The 13934-nt window shown below is 32.5% G+C and overlaps 2 protein-coding genes across 2 annotated transcripts in view; both read left to right on the forward strand.

Moving 5' to 3' along the window:
• Positions 1–50: 50 nt before the first annotated feature.
• On the forward strand, positions 51–2265 carry LOC109535632 (syntaxin-12). Its single transcript, XM_019901557.2, has 4 exons — positions 51–465; positions 1271–1436; positions 1513–1756; positions 1840–2265. Exons 1-4 carry the CDS (start codon positions 254–256, stop codon positions 2016–2018), a joined length of 801 nt encoding a protein of 266 aa, XP_019757116.1. The 5' UTR covers positions 51–253; the 3' UTR covers positions 2019–2265.
• A 6756-nt stretch (positions 2266–9021) lies between these two features.
• The window catches only part of LOC109534671 (protein dachsous), a 225887-nt gene continuing 220974 nt past the window's right edge, over positions 9022–13934 (forward strand). The window contains exon 1 of the mRNA XM_048661429.1: positions 9022–9303. The gene's annotated coding sequence lies outside the window, so the exon portion shown is untranslated. The remainder of the gene's footprint in view (positions 9304–13934) is intronic.

The raw sequence follows: 13934 nt of genomic DNA on the forward strand, positions 1-13934 counted from the left end.
AGACTTCAGAGCGTCATTGCCAAATCGCCGTTTCCATTTAGGTTTTGTTTATTTTATTCTGTCATTTATGTGACAGTTCAGGCACTTCTATAAAATAATAAATAAGACACAAATTAAGATAAAAGTTCTCAAATAATTCAGTAACAAAGAGTTCCACTTTCAAACTGCATGCTTTGGTTCAAAATTGTATGTCCTTGTAACACTGCTCGTTAGTTGTTATTAAAGTCCAGGACAAAAATTGCCCACAACCAGCATGAATCGACAGACCACAAATTATGGGTCCATCAGAGATCCAGAGGTAGGATTTAGCGGAAGCACAAATAACGATGTTTCCAGAGAATTCAACGATTTATTTGATAACATTGCTACGAATCTCTATACAATCAACTCCAGTATTAGAACTCTACTTGATTCCATTAAGTTGATTGGCACAGCAAAGGACAATGCAGGCCTACGAAATAAACTGTAAGTCTATTTTTGTTTATTACATGTGTGAAATTGCTTTGTGAACTCTTAATCAGATATGCTCTGCATGGGTTGAGTCATACTTTGAGACGCCAATTAATTCTTACATTTTTAACAATTTGTTATTGTTGATGTACGTGACTATTGCGAAGCCAACATCAACTTATGAATTGAAAACAGAACATCTACTAAAGTTGACATTGAAAAAGCTAAAAGAAGTTTTCTATTAATAATCTAATAGCCGGAGTGTGCAAGTTGTGCTAGACACCATAAAGAAAATAAAATAATTCATTTATTCACATGCACATACATCGTTGATAAATTCCAATGCACGGTTAATTGAAGAGGTAAAACTTAATTTTAAAATGACAAAAGGATATACATACTTACAAGGTGGTTAACACTAAACTAATAATTAGGGTCGTAGAATTTAAATCTCACTTAAAATATTCGAAAAATTCCGCAACTTTATCGTTGCGTGCTAGAAGCGAATTTTTGCGTATAAGTTCAAATAAACGAAAATTAAAAAATTTAAATTTAAATGAGATCACGCATGCATCTCTTAAACGGTCCGTTCAATGGGCGAAATTTTCCTCTCACCTAAACTGAACGAATATAAATGAAAATTTCAGGTGAATTTTTAAGTTGAAAATGAGGCAAATATTTGTTTTCATTCATTCCGTCGGTCGGATGCAAAAAAATGCGCGCTTACTTTAAATTGGGTGATCACACACTTAATGCCCGGGTTGTCAAAATAAGCAAAAATTTGTAACTTGTTTCATATATTATTGATCGTTGATTTCAGGCATGTAACGCAGATGAGCACAAATCAAGTAGTGGCAGCGACCTCAAGAGATATCGTCAAATTGAGTAAAAAATTACCCAGAAGTGACAAATCTAGAGTATTACAACTGGACAAATTGGAAAGTGACTTTAAGTCCACAATAAATAAATATCACATTTTACAAAAAGTACGTAGTTCTTTTTGTAAGAGAACAATTTGTTTTTTTGTTTCCTTTTCATGCAATCGTGGTATTTTGATTACAGGAAGTAGCAGATAAGCAAAAGAGCAATTTGCTTCTCTTAGCCACTGTAGAGCATACACCACCAGATGAAGTGGAAGACGAATCGGAACAGAAACAGATACAACGTACCAGGGAAACGAAACATGAACAAGATATGCTGTTGGAACGGGCAGAAAGAGTCAAAAGGATTGAAGATGATATTCTGGATATAAATGAAATTATGAGGGAACTGGCGTTCCATGTGGAACAACAGGCTGATACTATTGGTGGGTTTTCCAGTATTTTCGATTTTTTTTTATATTCGTTTGTTAAAAACTGGTTTATATCAGTGTATATTATTTGATTTTAGAGACAATTGAAAACAGTATTGATCACGCAGTAGGAAACGTTACTGAAGGGGCCGAGCAAGTGCGCAAGGCTTCACAGTATCAAACTAGATATAGGAAGAAACTAATAATTTTTGTGATAATTGCGGTGCTCATAGCGATTATATTAATTGCTATTCTGGCGACAACGCTGAAAAAATGATTTAAAAAAATGTATTTTTACTTTGTATACCATTATAGTTCGATTTTTAATATTGCAAGATTCAAGTACATATATATGATATATTAAGTTTTATATTTTGCAAATACATTACTGATTTTTAATTAAGATTATGTCCTTGTTAGATGCATGTTCGATCTTAGCTTAAATCATATAGATAGATGATGTATTATCAGGAATGTTGCAAACAAAATTTAGGTTGATTAATTATATATTTTTTGACTGCTTATATTTATTCAATTTTTGGTCCCCGTCGTTCCCGCTAAAGTGAGCATCGAAATACAGATATTTCCGTACACATTTTGCACAGCTTTCTCACAAATATTTAATTTGTGCAATATCAACAACAACATTTTTGGGGTTTGTGGCCCTGAATCTTCTAAATCCCCCGGGTTCGTTTGCTTTAATAAAATATTACGAGGAAATGGAATTATGGAAAATAAGTGTTTTGCGGCGAGTTTTGACTCAATTTCGCTTGAAATAGTTCAAATTTATTTGTTTTGTCAACAGAAAATCATTGTTAAGGAGCAGAACAAGCGAGTGGAAAGCAAATTGCCTAAAAATCCAATTTGATCCATTGGACATTTTGCGTAATGCTGAATGAGTGAGAGCTTTACTTTATGGTGAAGGCTCCTCATGTTTTGAGTTCCTAAACTATGTTTAAAAATGTTGTTTCTTTTTGTGAATCCATTTCCATTATTTCTGGAAATACAAATCTATATCAGCTAGAATAACAATTAAAAAACTTTCTTTGCGATTAGATTGTGTTTGCTTTGAAAAAAATAATTGAAGCTTAAGAAATGATAACAAATAAGTGTTATTGCGTGACTTGTAAATCAATTTCGTTTCAAAGGACTTTATTTTGATTTTTTTCGACAAGACAAAAATAAAAAAAGTGCTTGAATTAGCTTTTAACAGAAATTCGTAACGTGTAAAGAGATGTCCAGTTTTAAGGGTCAAAGAAAATAGGTCAAATAGCTTTTCAATTTCTAGTTCTTTACTCTACAGAGAGATTAAAAACCCATATTTTATTCAATTTTGAACGTTTTCACATTATCTCAAAAAATAGTCGAAAATAGCGTAGTAATTATTAGGGACTTTCCGATAAAAAACGTGTCGAGTCTTCTCTCGTTTCTAATCGTTTCAAAGTTATATTTTTGAGACTTTAGGATGTAAAATATTTTATTATACAGGGTGTTCTCTAGGTGATATCGTTATGCCACTGTGAACATGTTTTTAATCGATTAAGAGGCATTTTCTGATGTACAGGGTTATTGATTGAACTTTGGCCACCCAGTTTTAGCATCTAATTTGAAATTTAGAGAAAAATGTTAAATGCAAAACTTGTAGATATTAACGTCCAGTTTATTTTAAGATAACACCAATTGATACAGGGTGTCTCAAATCCAAGTGGCAGACCAAATTTACCTTCTTTAAAATGGAATGCCGTAATTTTTATTACATATTCGAACTATTCGCACAATTCTAAGCCTAATCGATGTAAATGTTCTATAATGATTTTCAACTGTTTTTGAGTTAATAACCAATATTGATTGAACTTTGGCCACCCTGTTTTTTAATTTAATTTGAAATTTAGAAAAAAATGTTAAATACAAAAGTTGTAGATATTAACGTCAAGTTTATTTTAAGATACTACCAATTGATACAGGGTGTCTCAAATTTAAGTGGCAGACCTTAAGTGGTAAACTTTTTTTTTTTAATGGAATGCCAAACTTTTTATTATATATTCGAACTAATCGCACAATTCTAAGCCTATTCGATGTAAATGTTCTATAATGATTTTCAACTGTTTTTGAGTTAATAACCAATTGTGTAAATTTTCTGTATTTCAACTTAATTCAAAATAAATTCCTGCCTTCCAGTCAATTTTATTGTTTATCATTTAAATTGTTACAAATACGTTTCGGTGTTTTTCTCCACCATCATCAGTTTGGCTAAAATATACATTCACAGTCGTCATTAGTTTAAAACAAGAGTTCTGTTAAAATATACATACTGAAATACAAATTACAAACATATTAATATGTTAAATGTAACATTTTAAATTATAAACATTAAAATTGTCTTTAACCAAGGGATTTCTTTTGAATTAATAACCAATATTGATTGAAAATTGATTGAACTTTGGCCACCCCGTTTTTGCATGAAAAAATAAGGACGTTAATATTTACAACTTTTGTATTTAACATTTTTCTTTAAACTTCAAATTAGATGCAAAAACGGAGTGGCCGAAGTTCAATCAATAACCCAGTCAAAGACTTTCATAATGTTTCACAATGCATCCGTTCAGAGTTCGTATTACGGCTTTCTCATAAAATGAAAACAATTTTTACATTTCTCATTCATTCCAGACTGTTACTGATTGGCCTGAAGTAAAACGACTTTTATTTATTTAACTGAAAACCATACGTTGTACGCAGTAAACTCAAGAGATCAAATTTGCTCAAAATGGATGAGAATGGGAAAAATATGTTTTAGATAACAAGTGGTGCACCATTTCTTTCTAAAAAATATTCATTGGAATATCCGTACAGTCGCCAGTGGAAAAATTGATAAAATTGTTTCAGAAATCAAGAAATCAAAAAATGCACCTGGATTCGGATCATTAAAGACATGTATTACAGTTCATAAAAGCACTTACAATAGCCGTTAAAAAACTGTTTTTCGAGAAACTTTACTATCCTGTACCTCGGAAGTTAGAACGTTTAGGGAACACGTTGAAGAGACTTTTTTGTTCATATTTCATTACCCGAAAGTTAAAGTAAGTCGTAGCTTTTTGAAAAATGTCCCTAATTAATTTGAATTTTAGACGTTCTTAATCTACATTGTATATAGGAATAAAAAAAGCTCTTGAATATTTTCATATAGAATGTTTCGGAAAACTAAGCAAATATCGCGATATTTCCGAGTTTAATTTTATGACCGAAATTATTAAGGTGTATTTTTGTTGCATCTTTTTTTGAATTATCCTTTAAATATTTGGACTTATTGCAGTCTTATGGAAAAACTTTAACTTAAAAAAAATAAATTAAGTAAAACTTTGCGGCAGTAGAAAAAACCGGTAGTCTTTAAATACGCGGAGATACAATGGAAACAACGTTTGTAGCAGATAGTCGGCACTTTGCTCACTTTTTCATTGCAGACTTTGAATAAAATAATAGTGAAGTCCTGTAGACTTATTCACCCTACTCGGTTATTTATGGGTTTGGCGAGTTACTTTGCAAATTCAAATTAAGTGTGTGGCGGTTTACTTGTCCGACTGCATAACGTCTGGCTCCAATTTTTTTCCTCTATTTGTTGGGACAAAACCGTATTTTTTTCCAATTTGGTCAATAAATTAAGGCGCGTTCATCCCATTTTGCATCGAATCGACCGGACCGCGGCAGCCGGCGACTTCGAAAAGGCAACCCGTTCATTGTTTGGCCTACAGAACACAACCATTGTGTTGTCTATTTGCAAGCTACTCGCCTGATGGGTGCCCACTGAAATACGCAGGAATATTCATAAGGACTCCATTTAAATTGACATTGAAATTAACTAGCCTCATGGTCGATTCAAATAAGACTAATATGAAGGCAGGCCACGACGCAAAACTGCCAATGGGTGAACTGATTCCCAACTGAAAAAATTGTTCTTCTATTACAAAAAAACATATCTTGAACGAAGGAAATTCAGAAATCAATTCTCTAGCTTTAAAGCGGCAGGCTTTAACTTTCTTTCTTCGGGAATTTTTTCCCCGGGTGAAATTCTCGTCTATTGGCTATAAAAACTCTGCGTAAAAAGGAACTGGACTTTTAAAATCGATTCCACACATGGCTCAAAGCACCTCGAGTTTTCAGTTAATTTTATATGGAAAAAACGGTCTAAATTTCGGATTTTCATTATTGAAGAATTTTCTCTTACATATTTTGAGCGGCTGATTCGAATGGTACCATTGTTTCTAAATATTACATAAGAAAAAATACTCAAAAAACACGAAAAGTTAATTAAAAAGACATTAAATTGACCTGTAACGACCATAATCATTCAATTTTGTTTCAATTTTTTTTCATATGTTTTGAGCTGATGAATGCTGGTGCGCTTAATTTTTGTCTACGTATCTAAGATTTCCCCATTTCAGAGACATTTCTTGCTACATCCAGGACGTTTCCCAAATCACAATCGATTTGCAACAATTTGAGTGTGTTTTTTATTGATTTCTGACTGAATTTTTTTTTGAATCACTAATTTTTAAACTAAGAATCTATCACTATACACTTTTGTTATTTCTTTTGGTATCTCAAAAGTTCATTGCATTCTTTATTTTTCGATTTTTAAAGTCAATTAATTCAGTTCTACAGTTCGTGTCGTTAGATTTTTCATCTTCTTCAATTTCGTTTTCGAATCGCAGCAGGTTTTGATAATTTTTGATTGAATGATTATCTCCGTATATTCCTTTATCTCTCCCTAAAACTCTGTCTTCACTTATGAAAATTAGGTTGGATCTTATATTTTTTCCTTAGGGGACTTTTCTCCGGGAAAAATAAATTTTGAGTTTGGTCGCCAAAAAGTGCGTGAAATAAATGAAAAATTACCAACAAAGAAGAACTAAAGAGCAGTAGAATTTTGAAAACCGTTTGGTACGACAGTAAGGAAACATGGTTTGTGAGTTTGACAATTCTATAAAAATTGTGAAGCGCATCGACTGATATCGAAGAAGTGGTTGCAACTGAAAAAAACTCCAATTTCTTCGTTGAGATTTGATCGAAAATCGTTCAAGTCGCTCGTAAAATTCCCATATAAAAATCATAAAGCACGCTTATGAGAAGAAGCACACGTAAGAGGATATAACGAGAATCGATCGAAACGAACTGTTAATTTACGTTCGCGAAAAATTCTTCCAAAATATCGTCGTTTGTGGTCAACAAATAATCATATTAAATAAAATGTATTTTTGGTAGAATCAAAATCACTTAATTTCCAGGACAAAATCAAAGAAAATCTAATAAAAAGCTGTTGATTTACGTTCAAGGAAAAATATTCCTCAAAATAGAGGTTTGAAAATATAAGACAGCAAGAAGTTAATGAACTCTTGAGATACCACAAAAAATAGCAAAGGCGGACTATACGAACTTTTTTATAATTTAAAAATTATAATTTCAAAGTAAAACATAGGAAAAAACCCATTGAGTTTAATGCAATTCTGTAGGGATTTTGAACACGGAATGGGAAAAAATACTGTTAAATATGAAAGAAACAAAGCTGTGATAATGAAGAAGCCTTTTTGCGATTTAAAGAAGCCAATTTGTTCCGTGCAATATGAACAAAATTTTAAAATCATTGGTAGAAACCCTTATAAAGAAGTCATAAAGCAAACGTACATAACACATGATTACGAGAAGAAAAATTACCAACAACTGCTGCGTTTCCCAGACGAAATTGAATTGAATTAACGAAAATCTAGTGACACGAATTGACGAACTGAAGAAAAAGTTTTTCTAATAATGTACGATTGTGCTTAACTATTAATTGGAGTTTAAAAAATCAGAGAAAATAGGCGGCAATTAATTTTTGAGACATCGCAAGAATGTGTGAATAGTGATCTATTCATAATTTTAAAAGTGTTGATTTAAAAAATTGAACCAACAAACTAATGAACGAAAAGGCAAATCGAGTGCGGAAGAAACCATTAAAAAACACATTCACATTGTTGCAAATCGATTGCGTTTTTGGAAACGTCTTGGACGTAGCAAGAAATGTATTCTAAATGAATTCAAATTGTTCATAAAAGGCCTAAACAAGAAATCATAAATGAGTAGGTAGGTAGGAAATAAGCGCACCACTGGATTCAGAAGTTTAAAACACATGAAACAACAATTTAAACAAAATTGAATGATCATGGTCGTTACAGGCCACTTTAGTGCCTTTTTTGACGATTTTTTCGAGAATTTTTGTTTAAAACTGTATACAATACTTAGAGAAAAACATATGCGATGCAAACCAGCAGCTCAAAATACGTAAGACAATACGGTTTTTAGAACGATAAACCGATTAACACGTTTTTCCCATATAAAATCAATGGGAAATTGGCGGTACTTTGAGACACGTGGATAAATGGATTTTAGAAGTCCAATTCCTTTTTGCCCAGAGTTTTTAGAGCCAATAGAAGATATTTTTAATCTAGTAGAAGGTCCCTGAAGAAAAACCAATTGATGTCCGACCTATGATTGGCAAGTGATGTCTTTTTTAGGCAGAAGAATACACGGGGATAATCATTCAATGATTTTTTCACGGGAACCTGAATTTGGTATTTTTAAACACAGAAAAAGATTTGTTAAAGTTCGCTACAAAAGTTTAGGCTCAACTGCTGTTGCTTTCTTAAAGTTGAAACATCAAAAACATTTTTCAGCTGGTCCGTATTTTTTTCCACAAACATTATTTGCCCTAGCCGAGACAAAAAATGTTAAAGCAAAACACCCAACAAAAAAGTTTTTATACACATTGAAGTAAAAATGTTAAATCAGTTATGAATTGAAAATTTTGTCTTTTTAGCAATTCCGGCAAGCGTTCGATGAGGTGTACGAATACAAGTGAGCGTTCCATCCACCCGTTGATGTCTTTGCTCGTACATATCGCCTATCGTCTGGGCCCTTATCCTACGCGCTTGAGCTTACTTTGATGCACTTGTTACGGTTAATTCATCAAGGATGTTAGGTGGTTAGCCCAGTTAAGCCCCGGACAGAGAAAAAAGCAAATTAGCTGCCTAAAAAAAGATAAATTTTCCTATTTCGGCTTTTGAAGTACCGAAATAGAAAAGAATACAATGATTCGTGTCCCTTTACCGAACAATAAGAGAGAGGTTCCTGTTTCAAACTTACCGCGCTCTTCGGCAGACCCGACTTATACCTGTGTGCCTTCCGCGGGCACCAGTCCACAAGACTAAGACAGGTGGGGCAAGGGGGCACAATGGAATGCAGGAGGGGGTACCACTCTTACGGTTCCATCTCGTTTAGTCCATCTTAAGAACTCGAGGAACAGGTACCACCTCGTCGCGACCATCGGTTTCGTTTATTTCTTGTGTTTTTCCACCCACCTAAGCCTAACTACGAGTTTCAAAAGTGACTTCACTCCCTCGTTCGTTGTGTAGCATATTGCAATTTGTATGTGTGTGCTTAATCCGAATTTATGTTAAGTGAAGTTCGCTTCCTAATATTTGGATTATACAGCCGAATACGGAATGCAAGCTGATGAATCCGACTTCCTGCAGGTACGACCTGGACAGTTCCTTCAACAGTTTCACATACTCTTCTAAAACTCAAGACCGAAAAAAGCTGGTGCTACTTTAACACTGATGTGCTTAAACGAGCCACATTGCAGAGATGCCTGCCTCAGGGCGAGTGTTCTCAACATTCATCTAATTAAATTTTGATGTTTTTGCTTTTAGAAGAATTCCCGTTTTTGCTCCTTGATCATTACATAGGATTCTTTAAGTATTTCATGTTTTTCAGCCACCTAGTTACCTTGAAGTTGTTAACAACCTTAGTAGCTACCGATATTAATGATCTCAAACTACCGGTTTACAGATAAATAAATAACGATTCTTATCTCTAAGGGTTTATGCAAGCAGTCTCTTTAACTCTTGCTCTCAACGCTACAATGTAGGTACTATGCAGCGGAAGTGATTAATTCTAGTAAATTTCAAATAAAAATTTGCCTTTAATGAATACTTGTTTCATTGCTTCTTAGTTGGAGAGCTTTATGTGAATTTTTGCCAACAATCATCTGCCTTTAGGATGTTAAATTTGAAACTAAAGTTTTGCCGCGCTTTGCTGTTAATGTTTTTTCAAGACAATAATTCCTTATGAGAGGAAAAATAAGTTGCTTAAAGGATTTGTTAAATCAATTCTTAGACCGGTACCTGCATGTGACATTTTAATAAAGCATTGCAAGCATAAAGCAGCAGGACAAAGCGAGTGAAGCACTTAAATTTCTCTTTTACGCGTTTTTTCTAGCTGATGTTTAAAGGGCAAACACATTGAGAAAATTTGCTGCGTCTTTCATTGCAGTACTCCATATATTTTCTGTTTGGTTTGTTGTTAAAAGTATATAAAAACTTACAAGTTTTTATGCAGAAAGAGTCAAAAGTACTACTAATTTACTTTATGTACTTATTAGTTTTATTTAATATGTTTTTATTCAAATACATAATAAAATCACATTGCCGATGACACACCGATTGAAGCATCAACTTTAATTATCATAGACATTTCAATTATTCCCATATGCATATGGGCGCATTATTTATTTATTTTCTTATAAAAATGTTGCTTTTGGCAAATCACGGATTTTTAACACATTTTGGAATCGCGCTTTTTAATATCCAGCTACACATTTATTTTGACTGTTCTAGTTAGATGTGCTCAACATTTTTTGAGGATGTAAAAATATATTAAAATTCATAATGTTATGAAAAAAAATCGTTCACACGAAAAAACTGAACAAAACTTTGTCAACTTCACAAGGTTGGGAAAAATTGTATGTGAGGGGATTTTTCAATTTTTATTATTCTGTAAAAATGCAACATTTGGCAATGAAAAAATCCGAAAGTCGACGTAAGGAAATCAATAATTTTTAATTTATTTTACGAGCCCGCTTTTGATAATCAGTTGCAAATTTACCTTTAGGAATTGGCTTAGAGTCGTTTGAGGACGTGAAAAAGTTGCTATTTAATGTCCCTTGAGAAACTTATCATGCACAACTAAAATCCACATTTGATCTGTAGAAGCGAATTAAATTTTTAAAATTTCCATATAATTTTATATTTTTTAAGCATTTAACTACATGCGAATCTTTAACCTCTGTGTCCTATAAAAAAGTTCAAACATCTAAAGGTTCTCAAACTGTTGCGTTCTAGATTAAAATTCCTCGATAAAGAGAAAGCCCGGCTGTTAAATTGATGATAAACTAAATTAAACCATTTAAGAGACAAAAGACTCATAATGTATGGATATTTATTAGGTATTGGAAAAACATCATTCTACAAAAATATAACTAAAAAACTCTTGAAGAAAATATTCCAATTGTTAAGGTTAACCAACCTGTTAATTTGTATGTAAGTTTGCAAAAAATTGGGTATCAAACGTTCAAGAACAAAATACATAAAAAAATAACTTTTCAGCTAGTAGCCAGAATAACAATATCTTTAGAGAAAGAGCAAAACTATAAATGTATTCCATTATTTTTAAAACAGGATCAGGAAAAGTGTAGTTCACTGAAAAAAATAGTTAATTGAGTGCCAGAGACTTAAATTACTTTTAAACTAGTTCTTCTTCGGCTTTTAGTCTGGCTTCTAATATTTAAGTTTCATTCGGGTGCTCTTGAAAGAAACTTAAACAAACCTCATAACTGGTTTAGTTGTTTAACAAAAAACGTGCACATATACGACGGTCGTAATTAATTTGAGCCTGCCAGATGGAATTCAGAATAGTTAAGAAAAGCTACGGGCCATTCATTGCTGCCTTTGCTATTTACATATTTGCGATAGCGATTTACTTAAATATGAAGCTTTAAGCGCAGTCTAGTCAAGTTGATACAGTTAAAAACTCAACTGACTCTTACTCGGATATTATATGTTAAATATTTTTTAAATGTCTGATTTTACGTTAATTGATTTTATTTGGTGTAAAACTTATGCGTTTAAATTTTTGATCTCTTCACATTGATTATAGATACAATTATTGTTTTATTATTGTTTTAATGCGGTGAAGACATTATATTTCATGGTTTGTTGACCGCTTAAACCTTCGTGGCTTAAAATATTAAAATCTAAGTAAAATGATAAAAATCCATACAAAATATTTGCCACAACTAAAAATTACAAAAAATACAAAACAATTTGGAAGGAATTTGACAATAAAATTTTGTCAGACATTTAAAAAAAGGTGTTTTTTCACTTTATATTTGACGATATCTTCGGTTTTAAGAAGATGCGTTGGGTTTAGTTTATTTGTTGTGATTTGATCTTTGTTTCCAATTTGCGTTGAACTGTATTTGATATGACTTGATGACATCATTGAACTGGAAAAGAAGACAATGATCAAGCGAAATTCAATACAGAATATTGAACATTAGCACAATCAACTGAGTAATTTGGAAAAATTATAGAAGTGTTAAATAACCGCTTGTAGTTAAATGCGCTTACATAGAATTTGTGGAAAGTACGATGTGAATGTTTAAAACCAAAGTGATAATATACAGACACAAAATTATAAGTTCGTTGAGTAATCGGAGAAATAACAGTGACAGAAAATTAACGCTCTTAAAATATGGGGTACATTTCAATCTTTATCATTTCAGATCACTTTTGAAATGTATGAATGTAGGAATAACTGCATACTTTATAAAACAATCTAAAATCAATATACACTTTGTACTACATACTTATTTTTTTACAATAAAATTTTGTTTAACTACAGCAGTATCGTCTGCAGAAATCAATCAGACATGAATGAGGAATTAGACGCCCATATGAATATGAAACATATATATTATGATTTTATTATTTGCAACGGCAGAGAGAAGATTCCGTGAGGAGATAATAATGAGTTGTTAATTAAGTCTTGAACTAGATGCATAACTCTGCCGATTACTTTGTGATAAGCGAACGTAATCTAAAAATTATTCCCTGATAACAGTCGGGAACAGTTAGATACGTCTTTAATTACTTAAAGTTGTGTGAGACTGATGTTCCACAGTCTGCGAAGAATTATAACTATTACGTATCTATCAATCATTTTATGTATGTTTGCTTCGGGAATTGTCCTGTTTTTTTCCACTCCTTTGAATTAAATATGTTAGACTACCCACTGTACTGTTATAGCTGCGTTAGTCGTATCGTCCAAACGAGGTTTACCTTCATTAATATTAAAATATTTTTAAATGCATTTGCACTTGACACCTCTTTAGTACCTGTTCTAGGCGCAACCACGCTGAACAGCAATGACCTAGGCGGTATTCCAAAATTACGCATGTTTCCAAAGGGCATTACACTCGAAAAGTGAGAAAAACCCAAATAAATATTTACCTAGCGCCTTGCTGCATAAATGCTTGTTTTGAAATAGATCAGCAACAAGTAAAAAAACAGAAAAAGTTAAGTTTACAATTACCAGTATCGAAGATGTGGAAGTGGCGAGACTAATTTTTGCCATGTTCGATCAAAAGCCATAAAATAATCAATTAATAAACGTCTTTGATTCTAAAAAGGCTCGAGCATGTCTTTACGTCGTCGTGTTCATCCGAGTTTTCTCTGGTCATGATCGATGGCAATAAAATTTACCAAACAGGAAATCATACATATGTCGCGAGCTTATTCGCGATTTCCTAATGTTCACAGTTAACGCTTTGGATTACGCGAAACACAAGAATGTGGTAAATATCGTTAACCTCAAATGTCCATTTAAAAAGTTATTGTTGGCTTAAGCGGCGTTGAATCATAAAACGATGCAAATCGAAATGTCAAGGCCAGTTTCGGTGGATGAACTTTGTCGTATTATTGTTTTGGTCGTGTTCAAAATTACTGACAATTTTTTTCTTCGTTATTTCACATTATTTTGTTTTCTTCGTAGAAGATGGTACTACAGACCCACTAAAAAATCTTTGCCCCCTATTCAGATGCATTTTGGCTCTTGACTGAGTGATTTTGACTGGCTTTGAAAAACAATCATTTCACTAATTTAAAACATTTACAAAAATGCAAAATGAATAATTTTGATTGCAACTCCAACATTCTTCTTAAAAAATCATAAATTCGTTGAGTATATCGAAAAAATAACAGTGACAAAAAATTAACGCTCTTAAAATATTGGGTAAATTTCAATCTTTCTCCTTTCAGATCACTTT

This window comes from Dendroctonus ponderosae, unplaced genomic scaffold (genome assembly GCF_020466585.1).
Source record: "Dendroctonus ponderosae isolate FM_Combo_2020 unplaced genomic scaffold, Dpon_F_20191213v2 Dpon_F_20191213_1, whole genome shotgun sequence".
Lineage (NCBI taxonomy): Eukaryota > Metazoa > Arthropoda > Insecta > Coleoptera > Curculionidae > Dendroctonus > Dendroctonus ponderosae.